The sequence below is a fragment of the Orcinus orca genome, chromosome 3, assembly GCF_937001465.1.
Source record: "Orcinus orca chromosome 3, mOrcOrc1.1, whole genome shotgun sequence".
Lineage (NCBI taxonomy): Eukaryota > Metazoa > Chordata > Mammalia > Artiodactyla > Delphinidae > Orcinus > Orcinus orca.
The window spans coordinates 66,643,123-66,660,214 of record NC_064561.1 but is presented as its reverse complement, the minus strand read 5'-3'; the positions used below and the strand labels follow the sequence as shown (position 1 = coordinate 66,660,214).

The 17,092-nt window shown below is 39.4% G+C and overlaps 1 protein-coding gene across 2 annotated transcripts in view; it reads left to right on the top strand.

Annotated features, from left to right (window-relative positions):
• Nucleotides 1-4,221, top strand: part of NDFIP1 (Nedd4 family interacting protein 1) — a 50,841-nt gene extending 46,620 nt beyond the window's left edge. For both annotated transcript variants that reach the window (XM_004280224.4, XM_033406551.2), the window contains one exon: nucleotides 3,184-4,221. Coding sequence is in view for 1 of the 2 variants with exons in the window: in XM_033406551.2 (XP_033262442.1) it covers nucleotides 3,184-3,257 (74 nt within the window). In the remaining variant the exon portion in view is untranslated. The remainder of the gene's footprint in view (nucleotides 1-3,183) is intronic.
• Nucleotides 4,222-17,092: the final 12,871 nt, after the last annotated feature.

The window sequence follows — 17,092 nt, the reverse complement described above, 5'->3', positions numbered from 1 at the left end:
TCCTTTGTCCATTTGACAGGGGTAAGAACTGTCCATCCAGATCCAAAAGTAGAATGTTTTCTTTCTCTAGTTCAGAGGAAATTTAGTTTAATTTAGTTTGAAGATGTACTAGAAAACCATCATTGTAAGGTGTGAAGATTTTCTTTTCTTTCACTGAGACCTTTTACTTTCTTTACTGGAGGTATCACTAGTTAAAAGCTAGCTGTGGGCTTCCTTTTTGCCAGAAAGCCACAGGTAGGGAATTTCTAAAATAACTTTGCCATAGAGAAAAATAACTCAATTCCCGTGCTAAGATCTGGCACTGTACTAGAAAAAAGTGTAAGAATAGTGACTTTTCTATTTAGGCTGCCCAAAATATAGTACACACACACACACACACACACACCGTGAAATGACCTCAAAAGGCCTTCTTTCTAACCAGCCAAAGTAGATATTACAAGAGTTGAACACTAAAGCTCACGTACTACTTTACGTGAGGGCAACTCTCAGGTTCCCTTTCAGAACTTATTTATAAGCTTATAAAGGAAATTTGGGTTCCTGCCTCACAGCAAAAAAAGCCAGAAGGAACTGCTAGAGCTGGGCACAGTGGCAGCAAGAAGTGAGTGACTGTGAGGAAGCAGGAAAAACAAAATGTTCCTTCTATGTTGTTTAAAAAGAAACAGTTACCTTTTAGAAACGTCTTTATCTGAAATGGTCAAAAATGTAAAATGTCCATACTTTATCTTATTTACCAATGAACTGGAAAACAAATTTTTATGGAGTACCACTTCTTTTGATGCTGCCAGATAATTGAGGAGCTAGTTATAGTAACTGTAAGGTGGTAACACAATTAACTGATAATCTAACACTACTGCAAAAGCACTTGTATATGTGAAGTATAATGGATCTTAAATTTGTTACTTTAACCACATCTGAAATAGGAGGGAAGAAAATTTGTAAGCCCTCGCGGCATTAATGAGATAGGGCCCTTCATAATTAAATAGTGATTGCTGTGACCTGGTGAGCTATACATATGAGGCATCAGATATCTTCTTAACTTTTTTCCATGTAGTGATAAGTGTTTTCATTTCCTTTTTTCTATAACCTTCCCCCTCCTTCTTAATACGTCTTTATTTTTAATTCACCTCAAGTTAGTTTCACTTATTTGGACTGTGTTGTAAAGTAGCAAGATAGTAGAAAATGTTTCCAGGGGAATTTTTGCTTAAAAAAAAAAAAAAAAATCACACAGTGTCCTAGAAGAAATTGTTGTCTTCCTCTTGAAATTAAATGATCTGTAGGCTGTTGGATTTCTTTTGTTTCTGAAGTGATCTAATCTAAAGTTGAGTAATGATAGCCACAGTCCCTAAAACGTGGCATTCCATCACTGTTTTAACAGCTTGTGAGTCAAGTTGATCAGAACAGGCCTCTGGGTCTTAGAGAGCAGTGAGTGCCTCTCTAGCAATCTTTTTCATTTGGAATTTGTATGGTGATTGAGATCACCCATTAGTAAACTATCTAGGACCTCTTAATGGATGTTTTTTTTAATATTATAGTTGATTTACAATGTTGTGTTAGTTTCAGGTGTACAGCAAAGTGATTCAGTTATTCATACATCTATTCTTTTTCAGATTCTTTTCCCATATAGGTTATTACAGAATATTGAGTAGTGTTCCCTGTGCTGTACAGTAGGTAGGACCTCTTAATGCATTTTTAATGTTTGTTGAGTGGCTCTGACTTTGAGGGATCTATTAAAACTAATTTGCCTCCGTGGAAGCAGCATGAACTAAAGAAAGTGGCCAGGTGAACTGTATCTGAACTGTATCTCATATTCTTGCAAAACTCTAGTGTTTTGACTTTATAGTAATCATTCTATCAGTTTTTATCTGTTAATGGAAAGTGATAAAACTGAATTTACTTAGGCTTGTAGTGAGTGTAGCTAGCCTCATTGAAAAATCTCTATTTGACATCTGTCTACCAATTTTCTTTTTGGTTCTACTTGCCCTTCAGGATTCCTTATATTCTTGTGTCTTTGTCCCTGCACATTCTGAAGTCTCCATGAAGAAAAGTTGCTCTTACGTCAATATCATTGGTTTATTTCAAATCAAACCACCAGTGTCAGTGAATTTGGGGTTTGGGAAATATTAAGTGTTCAAAAAGAACATGTTGATTTCCTTCAGTGTTGTAGCTTTTCTGCATCTTGCCAGCCTTTTAAAGACATATACAGTAGTCTAATTAGAAAAGATATAGAAGGGCTGCTTGTGGCTTTTACAGTAATTTGGAAAGATGGAAAAGTGAGCTAGGGGCCTATGTATGAGCCCATCCAACTCTCTTCCGGTATAGGGTATCACAGTGTAGTTTCTCAATAAATATTTGTTAAGCTGTTAATATATCTCTTTAGAGTATTTTTTTTAGCAGTGATATAGGGAGTTATTTGTATTTTTTCCATTATTTCCATGAGAACCAAACCAATTTATATGCCAAAACAAAAGTGCCTTAGAGTATTCGATGAAAACTGCATTTAACAAAATAGATGGACATCATTTTGAGAGTATTTATTTTAGTCATGTATATTGCTTTTTTAAAATTGGGGCTATATACAGTCCCCCCACCCCGAGATACATGCCCCAAAATACAGTCACTTTTTTTTCTAATTGATTGGAAAAAGTACTTGTGGTACCTGTGAGTTTATAGTTGTTTCCTAACTTTGCCCTGCTTCAAGTATAGACTGATATCACTGGCATCCTTATTGGAAATCTTCCTCGTGTGAGATTTGGCAGAATTGGCAGGGTAAACAGCTTCGAGTGTGTATGGAAAATTACCTATGCATTTGGATTCTACTGTGTCTTTGTCCCCAAATTTCAGTCATTGCTGTTGAGGTTAAGTGTAGGATGAAGTGCTACTTGAATTCTGTTCTTTTGTTAGGAGGTTTAGAGAGAGAGAGAGAGAGAGAGAGAGACCCCTGACCTCATGGGTTTTAAGAAAGCATTCAAGTTCTCTCTAGTTCTACAGTCCTTTATAACTTTAAGAACCAAAAATGTAACGTTTATTGAATACTATGATGTCAGTGTATAGTAATCTTAAAGCTATGTAAAAATGTACTTCTTGTGTCTCCAGACATCCTGCCTTCTTTTGTGACTACATCCTTCTTTTAGCCAAAATAACAACTTAACCAGAGTTTCAATATTCAATATCCTTCTCTGGCAGATGTTTTCTGGCAGAGGCCTTCCTGCATTTATGAATTCTCTCCCAAGAAGCAAGAGAACACCTGCAGGAAGTGAATCAAGAGGCGGAACACAGAGGAATAATCACCTGCTTTAAAAAAATAAAGTACTGTTGACAAAGATCATTTCTCTCTATTTGTTCCTAGATGTAAAATTTTAATAGTTAATGCAAAATTCTGTAATCATTGAATCATTAGTGGTTAATGTTTGAAAAAGCTCTCGCAATCAAGTCTGTGATGTACTAATAATGCCTTATCTATTTGTAGTCATTTTAAATAGCATGAGCCTTGTCCCTGTAGTCAGTAGGGGGCAATCTTGCTTTATTCATCCTCCATCTCAAAATGAATTTGGAATTAAATATTTTAGTGTAAGATATGTACAATGCTGGCCATTTAAAAAAGGGGTTTTCTCAAAAGTATAACTTTTGTTATGACTGCATTTCTGCACATAATCCATTTTGCTGTTAAAAATTAATCTAGAAATTTATTTAATTGTACTGTGAACACCTAGAAACAAAATCATAGTGCAAAATACATTTAAGGTGTGGTCAAGAATATGTTCTTAATTGGTAAATGATAAGCATTAATTTTTTATAGTCTGTATTCTAATTTTGCTGTACCTTATTCTGTTGTGTACCTAAGGGATTGTAAAGGTGTTATCACTGTATAAAATAGAAAGGACAAGGACAAATGCAGCATAATTACTAATAAAATGCAATTGGTGATACTTTCTGTGATTAGAATCCCTACCCCTTTTTTTTCTTTTTCTTTTGTCTCCTGATGATTAGGCCAGGGGCTAGGAGTAGGGGGGGGGTTAGGTACTAGGAGCAAAGAAAGAATTAGCTTGGAACTTTTGAGATGATCCCTAACATACTGTACTACTTGCTTTTACAATGTGTTAGCAGAGACCAATGTGTTATAGTGTAGAGTGATGTGCTTTCTACCAAGTGGTATTCACCCTGGTTTGGTATGTTAAAGCTGTAAATACAACAGAACATTAATAAACGTCTCTTGTGTAGCAACTTTTGCTGTGGATTAGTGTTTAATATCTTGGTTTGCACTTGTTAATTGCTAAGGCAGTTTTTTCTGATCTTCATATAGATTCATACAGAATCATTCAGTAAACAAAAAAAATTGGTCTTGGGCCAATTTTTCAGCAGGGGAAGTTTCTTTCATATCATACTCAATATATTCCTTAAAATATATTAGTTCTTCAAAAGATAATGGGTTAAAATAGGGAGGAATTGTAGAGCTCTTAAATCATTCTGGAATTCCCAATTATGCTTCATTTTTTAGACATAATCTCAGATAATTTATTTCCAATGTTTTCTGCGTGTTCCCTGCATTTGCCCTTTTTCTCAGGTGAACACAGCCAACTGGTTTAAGTCCTATGAGCATCCAGTTGAAGCTAAAAATGTCTCATTCCTCCTGATTTCTATTTTTGTCTCAATTGTGTTAAATTTAGAGACCAGTGGTTCTTACAATATCAGTCATTTGATAATTTCCACCTCTTCCACTTATTCAAAATATGAAGAAAAAAATGTAGCAAGATGGTCCAATAACTACACAAACCAGCACTAGCTTGGTATGATAGCTGCAGATATTCATTTATCTGCTGCATGTGAACATCCAGGATCAGCTTAGGAAGTCTCTTCAGGGGTGTCAGTATGTAGTGCACAGAAATGTACATTATTTGAAAACCAAGCAGGAAAACAGTGCCTCCTGGATCAACGTTTCAGTGATCATTCATTCTAACTCGTTTATTGATTACTATAAGTAATAGTATAGTATGTTTCTGTTTAAAAGTTACATTTTACAATAGATTAGTGGGGCAGGGTTTGAAAGTCTCTGAAGATTTTTTATATTTTGAATTAGATTATACCAACAATGTAGTTTGGAGGAGTTTATAGCCTATCGTGTTCTGTGTTTCAGAACGAAGATCTCTCTAAACAGTCTGAATAAATTTGGACATGTACAACAGAGAGAACTATTTAAATTATCTTACAGGACCAAATAGAGGGGCCCTAAATCACATGAACTAAAACATTGTAGTCTCACTTTGTGTTTATTCTTTAGGTCCTGTGCCTTATTTGGCTTTGTATATTTGAGGACTGAAATATTTGGAATTCTTATTTCTGCATATTTGGTGGTCCTTAAGACTCTGTCATATGTAAACCTACAGTTTGCTTTGCTTTAAAATTAATTAGGAAGGTGATTTCTCTCCTTTTAATGTTCTAAAGATTAAAGTCTCTGTAGATATATAAAGTTGGTACCATATGTTACCTAGAGTCCTTACTGTTAGGGTGGAAATGTTTATCCTGCACTGTTACTTTTTATTTTTGTCTTTCATTCTTTTCTGTCTCCCTTTGGTAGGTTCATTATTAAGAATAACCCTTTCAGATAAAGGAGGAGTGTTTAAATTATTTGAAAGGGGGTACTGAGGAACCACTGTTATTTGTGTAAGGTTATGGAATAAACTGGCTTTGACCTTGGGCTAGGGGACAATTGGGTCTCATCCATGACTACAGAGGTAGGTCCCTCATGTCTCTTACTTGTTGCTGCCATTTGGAATGATACAAACTAAGTAATCTGACTTGAGCTGTGTCCCACTGTGAGTCATTTGTAACCCGGATGAAATTTCTTTTCACCTTCATTATATTCTTATACTATGTTTAAAGGAAGAAATAACTCCTGAAAGGGAGTTTCAGGGCCAAGTGATAGTTCAAGTTAAGTGGTTGCCTGAGGTGGCAGGGTTCTAGGTGAGAATCAGGAAAAATACACACAGCAAATGGAGTGTTGGCCTCAGCTTTGAGTCCAACCCTACCACCTCTTCTGGATGTCTGACCTTCTTGAAGGGTTGGAATAGTAGATGTTGAAAAATCACTTGGTCCTGACGATGCTGGTAAAACACCGATGATCAAATTTTAACTTAAAACATGCCAAGAACAGACATAGAACTGTACGTTATGTACAGTATGAGGGAATAATTTATGAAAAAGCAGTGTGGCCCCTACTACCTACCTGAATCTGGTTCTTGGTGAAACCTCAGTGATGAATACAGGAAAATCATGTGCAAGATGTAGCTTAATAATTTTGAGGTTCTGCTGATGTTTTTTAGCTCTTTAGATTTTCACCTTTTCAGGCTTTCTGAAGATGATTTGAAGGGTGATGAGAGGCCTAACAAAATGCACACATGTTTCTGTAGATGGTTTGTGGGTTTAAAAAAATCTTGTTTCACATATCTTTAAGCCTAAATAGCATTTATAAAGTCTGTAAGGCCGATAAGGTGGATGGAGTGAGAGCGTTTGCTAAACCACCAATACTAAAGGTAGGTACTCGAGGTTTAACTTTCCCTTTGCATATACTGTACGCTTTTGTACAGTGGATGGTTGTACTCATTTAGAGCACCCACAGAAAGTGCTCTGTGACAGGGAACTTCTGTGTATTGGTTCTCTGTAGGCTCTGCTGCTAAAATGGAGGACATCTCAAAGAAAGACACCAAGAATTCTTGAAGGGGAGGATAAGTTCAGGTTGAGCGTAAAAGACTTTCAGGAGGAAAAGAGTCACAGAAACTAATTTTGTGTCATTCTAAAAAGGGGCTCTTTTATTACCCAGTTTACTCCTTACAACTTTCTTACTTACAACTTTATGGCCTATAGAAAGACCTGCTCTTTGGACAACCTAAATGGAGAGCTGTCCTCCTGAAGGACAGTTTCTCTGACTAGAAATTGGAAATAGTCCTATCTACTGCCTGGCATTTTGATCCCCTCAGCCCTCCAGTTATTCTCAGAATTTGTCACTTGTAGAATAGATACATTACTCAAGTTTTGGTTTGATGCCTGTTTTGCTGAAAAGTCTTGTTTTTTCTTTACCAAAAAGCATTGTGTTCTGATTTTGAGAGTTTTAAGTCAATTGGCAAATTAATAAGATGTAAACTGAAATGCAAATCTATTAAACCTGAGTATAGAATATATGAAATAAAGAGAATTCTCTTGCATTTATGCAGGATTTCATCCAGGTCAGAAACTGAGATGTAGTTGTATGAAACAGACATCTCCCAACCCTGCTTTGTATGTTGTTCATCCTGCTCTAAAGTGAATAGTTGTTATCATTTATGTGAGAAATGAAATGTTTCATAAGCTTTTTCCCATCCATATGTGATTGCAGGTTAATAGACAGCAAAACAGAGAAAAATGGTTTCCTTAAATCTTACAAAGATTAGTGCTGGAGTGCTGAGAAGACGGTATTCATTGTTATTCATTAGTTGACTGGAAGGTTCATCATTGGGTCAAAAACCTAAAAAAAAACCGTCTCAAATAGAGAAGGTGATTTCTTGCCGCAAAGCATCATCAGCTAAACTACAGAATTCAGGAAGTGCTGCCTTCTGACTCTGAAACCCAGCCTGACTCTTTTCTGAAATTCATCCCAAGCTGCACTCGTTTTTCACCATGCTAGTTAAGGTTTGCAGTCACATCCCCTACTGAGAGCTGCTTCCCCCATTTAAGCCCATTACTTCCTGAGTCAAGGAGAGAGGATTGGAGCAACCTATCATCATAACTCGGCTAGAGTTACACTTGATGAAACATTCTTTTTTTCATTTGCACAACAGTCCAAAATGCCTAAAATGTTCCCTTAAAGTGAGGTTTTAGAAAGAATTTTGCCATCTGTTTCCTGATTCCACATCTTTATTTTGACAGAACATTTCTCAGGCCGTATTTGGCAGTCACTAGGTTTAGATGTCATTCTGGTCATTTTAGTATGTTGTTTTTTTCTCTGATTATTGACATTGAGGATTTTTATATTCATGATTTATTTCCAGTTGGTATTTTAACTAGGATTGCAGATAAATTACTAAGCGAGCCACTGGATGGATCAATATTTTCAGCAACTCTTTTATCACTAGCATCACTTGGTACTTACTATATAGTTCTTTTAAAAAGTGGGCACTGGTGGGCTAAAGAATCAAAGTTAGCAGTCCATTTTTTCTAGGTTTGGCTCAATGACTCTCAAACCCTAGATCTCTATAAATCACGGTCATGTGTATGAGAAAAGCCCTTTTTGGGGTAGTTGTATGTATTTTCCCTGTGGCTGTATGTGTGGGATGCGTTTTAATCTGTATGTAGGTCTCCCAACTAATTTTGACCTTAAGCCCTTCTGTGATACAGCAGTTTTCAAGATTTAGGTATTGAAACTAAACTTATGTTTTTCTAATCCCCATCCTGTAGAATTTATAAATGGTCAGACTTGGTTCCTGCTGCAGTTACACAGAGCTTCCAAATAAGGATAAGGGGTAAGTACTCATCTCCAACGTTCACTTTCCATAGAAGAAACCTGCAGAGCATGTATACCTACGCTTAAAATTATGAGTTAATTTTTCATTAGGGTATTTTCATGGCATCGATTTTTGGGTGAAATGAAGAGTTATTTTGTCTTCATGTAGATCTTCTCAAAGCTCGTGGCTACCATAGTTTCTTCTTTTTATGGCAAGACTATGGGAAGGAATGTGTCTGCAGAGCAATGGGGAAAGGCCATAGGGAAAATGATTTCCAAATACTTGGCTGGCTAAGAGTGATTGTGGACTCTTCCTTGGAGGTCTTTAAAAGTAGGGTCGATCCTCCTCTGGAATGGTTTAAGGGTAAAGGAAAAGGAGTGGATTAGCAGGCCCCTTAAAGTCCCTCAGAGCTCTAGAGGTTTGTATGTGGCCCATGTCAGTGACAGATGGAACAGTAAGTTCGACAGATGTCACGTCTGCCATTCCCAGGCTGTGCTCTCTTTAATGTGGTGACCTTCTGTGAGCACTGTCCTAAATAGTCTGCAAGAGGGAAGGGAGTGTGTCTAAACTTCTGGGAAACCTAACTTGGGTGGCTTATTACCTACTGCTACCTTTTATATTAAGATCCAGTTATCAAAAAAGTTACACTTTGTCAGAATCCCAAAACAAGGACTCAAAAAAGCACCCTCTAGTTTCTGCAGTCATTTTCAACCTTTGTTATATTCTGAAGGAATTTGGTTTAGATGGCATTCCCTAATGTTACGTTTAAGAATCTTTTTCCTAAGGGACCGTGGGAGGAAGAAAGAAAGAAGATTAGGTGGGTAAGGAGGGCCCTGGAGGAAATGAAGTCTGATTTGTTAAGAAGAGAGGGGACCTGTGGAAGAGTGTAGCAAATCGGTTCCTTTTGTTCTTTGCTTCTGCTTTAATCCTTTAGACTCACAGGATAAGATTGCCAGCTAATTGCTAGGAGCCCCCTATAAAAGAGGATTGGCCTAAATTGGAGAATAAATTTAAAGACTGACTAAAGGTTTTTTTTTAAATCCCTCCTTTATTCGGGTCACTTTTCTTTAGATGTGATTATGTCTCCAAGAAGTGGTTGGATACCTTCTTGAGAGGTTTTCTTAAAAAAAGAAGTCTGAAATTCCAAAGACTACCCCCACCTCCACTGTAGGATTTATGTAAGCGTGTGATGAACTAAATTCACTAGACTGTAGTTTAAACTTAAAAAATAAAAAGACTAATGTGTTTTATGGTGGCATTTTTATACAAGCGGCTCATTGGTAGAAGTACGTTGACCATTTTAAAGTGCAATTTGATCTTTTAGGGTAAGACGTTTAAATTCTCTGAGTACAGACACTATACTTAGGACAAATTATTATGTTTGTAACTTGGTGCCAATCTCAATCGTGTCTTCATTGGGTGCTTATTTTCAAATAGTACCTGATCCATTCAAAAACAATATACTAAAAATTGTCACTAAAAACATATCAAATTTTAATAGTAAGGCATGGATACTTTTACTGCCTTTTATTTATTGCCGGGTGTATTTTATTAGAAGGAAAGGTAAATAAATGTGTTTTGCAGAAAATATGTAGTGCAAGTCAGCTCCAGTAGCAGTTATTATTTTTTAACTAGATGGTGGAGCATTACACACTTAGTTTATTAGTGACCTTCCCATAAAACTTTTAGGAACACAGGGCAAAACAGAGCTCCTAAGTTTACCCAAGCTGGCCCTCTAGAGCACTGCTTTAGTGACATCAGACACCTGAAGGGAAGCCAAGACACCTTCCTGCATCTTCACATCCCAAGTGGCCTTGGCTTCGCCTCCATCTACGTATTTTATTCCCCTCAGAAAGAATTACAGGTGAAATTTAGACAATCACCTGTGTGTTAGAAGTGATAAAGTCCACCTTCTGAAAAATATAGTTTCTGTATATTATACATACTTTTGATCTGGACTTTTAATTTTTATTTGTTGTAAACCACTGTATTGAGATAATGATTGAATACAAAAAGCTGTACGTATTTAATGTGTACAACTTGATGAGTTTGGAGATAAGTATACAGTGACACCATCGCCACAGTCTGTGCCGCGAACCTCTCCATCACCTCCAAAAGTTTCTTCTTTTGTTATTAGTATTATCTTTTTTTTTTTTGATGATAAGAACGCTTAACATAAGATCTACCCTCTCAGCAGGTTTTTAAGTACACAGCAGTGTTGTTAAATTACGGCCACTATGCTGTGCAGTAGATTGCTGGGACTTACTCATAATGGAAATGCTCCGGCTTCTTGAATATAGATGTTTTAGGCCTTCATTTGATAAATTAATTTCTATTAGCTGATTATGATGTGTATGACCCTGTGCTGGCTATAGGGTATGCAAGATTTGTGCATGGGAGCCCCTGGGCACAAGGAGGTTCTGGTGAGGGAGAGGGCAGGGCATAAGACAAAGTGCTTTCCTGTCCAAGAAATCATAATACACCATCATTTTCTCTGCCTTATTTGCATAGAGGTGTAAGAAGGTTTTTGCATTTTTCAAGTTGTGATGACCTGCCCCTAACTTAGTTTTCACCAGAAGAGCACCAAAGTCTTCCTAAAACCAATACCCTCCAAGGAAAGAGAGATTCCTACCACCTGAAGAAGCCAGGCCCCAAAGGCCTAGAAGGATGGATGGGAAAGCATCTCAGGGCGTTTGTGAGGCTGGGACCTGAAAAACCACTGCGAGGGGAGATGTGCGCATGTGTCCATCCCACGGGGCCGGAACCCTTGCTCCCCACTTGCCAGCTTTGTTGTCTTAGGTCATTCACTTGGCCTATCCAAACTTTGGTTTTCTAATCTGTGTTCCAGAATCTTTTCTCACGGGGCTGCTTTTAGTTCTAAATGGGATAATGTAGTTAAAGGGCCAGGCACTTAGGAGACAGCTCTTTACAGCTCTCCAGCCAGCTCCAGCCCTGGATCCAAGGGCAGGACGTTAAAAACCCCAACCTATCATTCAAACCCAGGCATTCATTTCCTTCTGAGGACCACATAGCTTTCATAAATTCTGCCTTTCCTCATTCCTTCCTTCGTCAAGGCTGTCGTTAGACCATCCCTGACAAATCAAACCGCTCTTTTCTACCTAAATTCCTGCTGCCCAGATGAGAGTATGACCTACTCTTGCTTTTCTGGTAATACCATCATGTGTTTCTGTAGGCCCTTATATTTATATCCATGTTCATTTGATCCTCACAGATTACTATAAAAGGGATCATTGCGCGTTCTTTACCGCCGAGCCACCCCGGCAAATAATTTTTCATCACTCAGTCACATCAAAACACTCTATAAAGCCAATAAACTCTGATTCTCATTTCCTGAGTTCTGTAGGCTGAAATTCTCGCCTCCTTTTTTCTTGGGCCATTTGTATTATATGACAAGATTTGCCGTACACTATCTTTGTGTGGATTTACGTCTTCAAAGCGTCCTTTGAACTTCTTATCCTTCGCTTGTTTCTTTCTGCGCTCGCCTTAAGTTCTTCGCTATGTTCCCTGCTCTTCACCAGACCTCCTTACCTGCCGCTCTGTACCTCCCCCTAACAAGGTTTCCAGTACTTTAGATCACTCTATTTGGCTTTGCCTTTTCCTGAACCAAATCCCTACCAGTCTCTTCCTGTCCCGCCGTAGAGAGGGCCATCTCCTCGGCGGTCCCCTCACCCTTTCCTTTCTCTACATCTTGCCTAGGCCACGGCAACTCTAGTTACTTTCTGCCTTCTTTACCTTCCTGCTTAGCCCCACCGGACAAGAAGATCACATGCTTTATTTTCCTTCCTGAGCCCGCCAGTTAGGATTCCTGAATGCCCCCAGGTAGGTGTTTCCAGCAAATCCAAGCCCATCCGGTACGCCTGCCTGTTTTCTCCTTTCATTTGGGACCTGGGGAGATTTGCACAGATGAGGCCTTTGTCACAGTGTCCCCACACTCGCCTCTTCTCCATACCCCTCTGTGTTAGTTTGGTTTGGTCATTAAACAGAAGACATCGGGGTGTCTTCCGCTCACTGTTCCTCCTCTCCCTACATGTACACAGATGACTTCTGCATGCAGCTCTGGAAGCTGTGGTCCCTATGGAAAAGTGCCTGGCAGTCGGCTAGCCCTCATCTTCACAATCCTCTCTATGTTCCTGAACCATCTTCCAAGAAATACTAGGATTCTGTGTTTTTATTTGGAATTTTATCTTCTAAAACTATGTTTAACCATTAAAAAATCGAATAGAATGTCTTTATTGAAATGTGTATGCAACCAGTACACATTTGTGCTCTCATTTAGAGACCTACGTGGAGCAAGGATTAAAACTGAACCTATAAATGAATTTATTCAATAAAAGCAATGTTTTATCTGCTTTATAGATGGGGGTTTCAATAAGATTTTGTTTACAAAAAGTGTTCCACAGCCGGAAAAAAGGTTTGAAAAGCACTGCCCCAAATCATCTCTCACTGTGCCTGAAACTATCAGACCGTCATACATTTTTCCCCCCTTGATCTTACAGGGGTTTCAAAAATACCCTGATTTTGCAAAAAAAAACCAAATCTAGAAATCAACTCTAATCCCACTACCCCCCAAAAGCAACTGTTTTGGGGGGTGGTTTCAGCCTTGTTTTTGTGGCTTTATCATTTTTACATAGTGTAGTACTAGCCACCAGTATAGTCTGGTGAGATGAGGTCTCTTATTAAGCCATTCTGGTCATGTTAGACATTAAAAAGAAATTTTTTACAGTCTTCTTGCTACAGTGGAGATTATCTTGCTTTGTCCTGCTTTTCGACGAGTTCTGATGAGTCCTAAATGGTTATGGTTTTAAAGCCAACTTTTCTGTAGTACTTTTTTTTTTTTTTTTTTTTTCCGGTACGCGGGCCTCTCACCGCTGTGGCCTCTCCCGTTGCGGAGCACAGGCTCCGGACACACGGGCTCAGCGGCCATGGCTCACGGGCCCAGCCGCCCCGCGGCATGTGGGATCTTCCCGGACCGGGGCACAAACCCGTGTCCCCTGCATCGGCAGGCGGACTCTCAACCACTGCGTCACCAGGGAAGCCCAGTACTTCTTTTTTTAAATACATATTTATTTATTTATTGTCTGCCCCGGGTCTTAGCTGCGGCACGTGGGATCTTCGTTGCCGCGTGTGAGATCTTCATTGCGGCATGCGGGATCTTTAGTTGCGGCATGTGGGATCTAGTTCCCTGACCAGGGTAGGAACCCAGGCCCCCTGCATCGGGAGTGCAGAGTCTTAACTGCTGGACCACCAGGGAAGTCCCTAAAGCCAACTTCTAATTCCTCTTCTTTCCACTGTTTGATTCCTAAGGACAATGACTAGGCTTTTGCAGCAATTATTACAAAGCCTTCCTATAATCTTAGTCTTTCACTCATAGGATGACCAAAACATTTCCAGTCCTCTGTTCATCTGAAATTTATATCCAATTCCTTGGCCCCAGGAGTTCAACCTACAGTAAAATTGCTGTGTTGCAGACGCCTATCATAAATACATAGTCATGGGTACTATTTATGGAGCATTTACCATGTGCTAAGTACCCTGCTTTATTCTTTATACACATTACCTCATTTAATCATCATCCCCAACCTTTGAAGTGGGTAGTACTATTATCCTCATTTTATACTTTAAAAAAGGGAGGCCCAGAGAGGTTAACCAACTTGCCCCTTAGAGCTCTTAAGTGATGAGGCTGAGACTGATTTGGTTGGTGTTGTCAGAACATGAACTCTTAGCAAAGATGCAGCACCTATCCTGGGAGTGCACCTGCCCCTTCTTGATCCGCAAACACTATTTCCCTTTCCCCCAGGCTCCCAGCCGCCAACTCCCCTTCACTGGAGTGGCAGTGGGGGGATTCTGGCCTGGAGGCACAGAACATCTACCCTAACACAGCCGTTGACCTTGGCCTCAGGCTCCCCAGCTCGTACCCCAGGATTCTTTAATCCCCCCTCTAAGCCAGTGAGGCAGGCCTAGCTGCTGATGTGGATCTTTCTAGCTACTGCTCAAATGAAGTGATTCCTGCAGGCTCTCAGAGACAGGACAAGACCCAGGTGTCCTTCACTCTCTCGCTCTCAAGTTACGCAGAATGACATCTTGAAACAGTATTTCAACACTAATTTCTTATTAATGGCTTACATTTATTCAGCACTTAGTGAGTCCAAGTGCTGTTATAATGCTTTTCATGCGTAATATCTTTTAATCCTACAATAAATCAGTAGTAAAAGTTCTGTTATCCCCATTTTACACTGAGGGAGCTGGCTCAGAGGAGTCGAGTGACTTAGGTGAAGTCACACAGCACACAAAGCAAGGATCCAAATGCAGGCACTCTTTTTTTTCTTTTCTTTTTTAGCTTACGAGTTTTGTTTTTATTTTGAAGTATAGTTGGTTTATACTGTTTACAATGTGTTAGTTTCATGTGTATGGCAAAGTGGTTCAGTTTTATATATATATTATATATAACATATATGTGTAACATAATATATATATACTTTTTCAGATTCTTTTCCCTTGTAGATTATTACAAGATATTGAGTATAGTTCCATGTGCTATACAGTAGGTCCTTGTTGTTTATCTATTTTATATATAGTAGTATGTATCTGTTAATCTCAAACTCCTAATTTATTCCTCCCTCCCCTGCTTTCCCCTTTTGTAACCATAAATTTGTTTTCTCTGTCTGGGAGTCTATTTGTGTTTTGTAAATAAGTTCAGTCGTATCATTTTTTTTAGATTCCACATCAAACCTGGCCACTCTCTTTTTTTTTTAAATAAATTTATTTATTTATTTATTTTTGGCTGCGCGGGGTCTTTGTTGCTGCTCGCGGGCTTTCTCTAGTTGTGGCGAGCGGGGGCTACTCTTCGTGGCAGTACGCGGGCTTCTCATTGCAGTGGCTTCTCTTGTTGCAGAGCACGAGCTCTAGGCACGCGGGCTTCAGTAGTTGTGGCTTGTGGTTCTAGAGTGCAGGCTCAGTAGTTGTGGTGCATGGGCTTAGTTGCTCCGCGGCATATGGAATCTTCCTGATCCAGGGCTCGAACCCATGTCCCCTGCATTGGCAGGCGGATTCTTAACCACTGCGCCACCAGGGAAGCCCCAAACCCAGCCACTGTTGACCACTAATCGAAACATCTTCAACCTCCTCTGCTTTTTTTTTCCCAAAGGTAATCCATGTTGATTATAGAAACATTTACTCTCTGATTTTGTAAAATTCGCCTTCTGTCAATAACGCTAAATCTGAAGTACATTTTTAACTTCTCAAAGTGCCACTAATTCACATGTGTACAGCTGTGAACCTTCATGGGAAGAGCATGTATTGTAGTCTTTGGACTGCTAAGAATAGTCCTGTTTTCAAGTCAGAGAAGGGTGTTTGAAGCTGCCCAGCTGATGTCATCTCTATTGAGCTATTTGTGAGAAATGTCTTTATTTAGATTTGAGAACTGATTACTGAAAACAAAAGTTATAGGTCTAATGTTATTAGTCTCCTTTTAAATTGAACTTTATTTTTTATTACTCGATATTTAGGTGAAGATCTGTTGCAAACCTGAAAGGACATAATCCATAATAGTTTTATTAGCCTCTAATAGACCTTTCCAAGAGCTTTGTAAATACTCTAAGCAGTGCTTCTCAAACCGTAACGTGCATATGCATTGCCCAGGGATCTTGTTAGAATGCGGTTTCTGGTTTAGAAGGTCTGGTCTGGGCCTCAAGATTCTGCATTTGTAACAAGCTCCCAGATGATGCCCAAACTACCCATCCAGAAGAACCATACTTTGAGGAGTGAGGCTCTTACCATCTTAATATTCAAGAAAGAAATTCAAATTCAGAATTTGAGTTTACAAACATTGTTTACTAAATAAACCAAAACTCAAATAGCCTCCGTACTCCAGCTCCATAGCAATCTGACTTCCTTGGAGTTTCTTTGGGCTTGACCTTGACTCCTTTTTTGGTTGATGTTAGTGCATGTGGGGAAACTCACCAGCTTCCACCTCCTTGCTTCTTTGTGAGCTGAGTCAGTCATCTCCTACTTACTGGTGTGATGTGGGTGGGTCATGGCTTGAACTAGCCCATGTGTCCTGCTTGAAGGATCTGCAGTCAGTTTTCTAGAAGACATTTTCTCAGTCTCAGTTGTTAAGAGAGCACTGTGAGGTGGGACAGGGGGCAGAACGATGTGGAGCCCTTAGGATTGAAGATCAGCTTGGTCCTCCCCGTGTGCATTTGTCTGATAAAATGCAGGCAAGGTTTGCCTCTCTCCCACCCCCACTCCGCCTACTCCAAGCCTTGGCCGTGTCCAGAATGGACTCCGGATGGCAGTTGCGGATGCTCAGAGCACAAAGAGTTTCTTGTTTGTGCAGGGGTCTATCAGTGTTTAAATAGAACGGACGGAAGCGCAGCCACACCATATCAGCAGCTTATCGGGGCCCCTGGTTTTCCATGTACATTTGCTGGTCTCTTGAGTTTACCCAGCTCCATTAGCACCGAGTTAAAAATTGCAAGGCCAGGCTGTACGGTACCGAGATAGGGCAGGAAGAACAAGCCGGTTACTGAGTGTGGTGGTGGTGCCGAGGGCGGTCCTTGATATCTTATTTGCATTCTGCCCATGTAGAGAGTAAAGCTGTG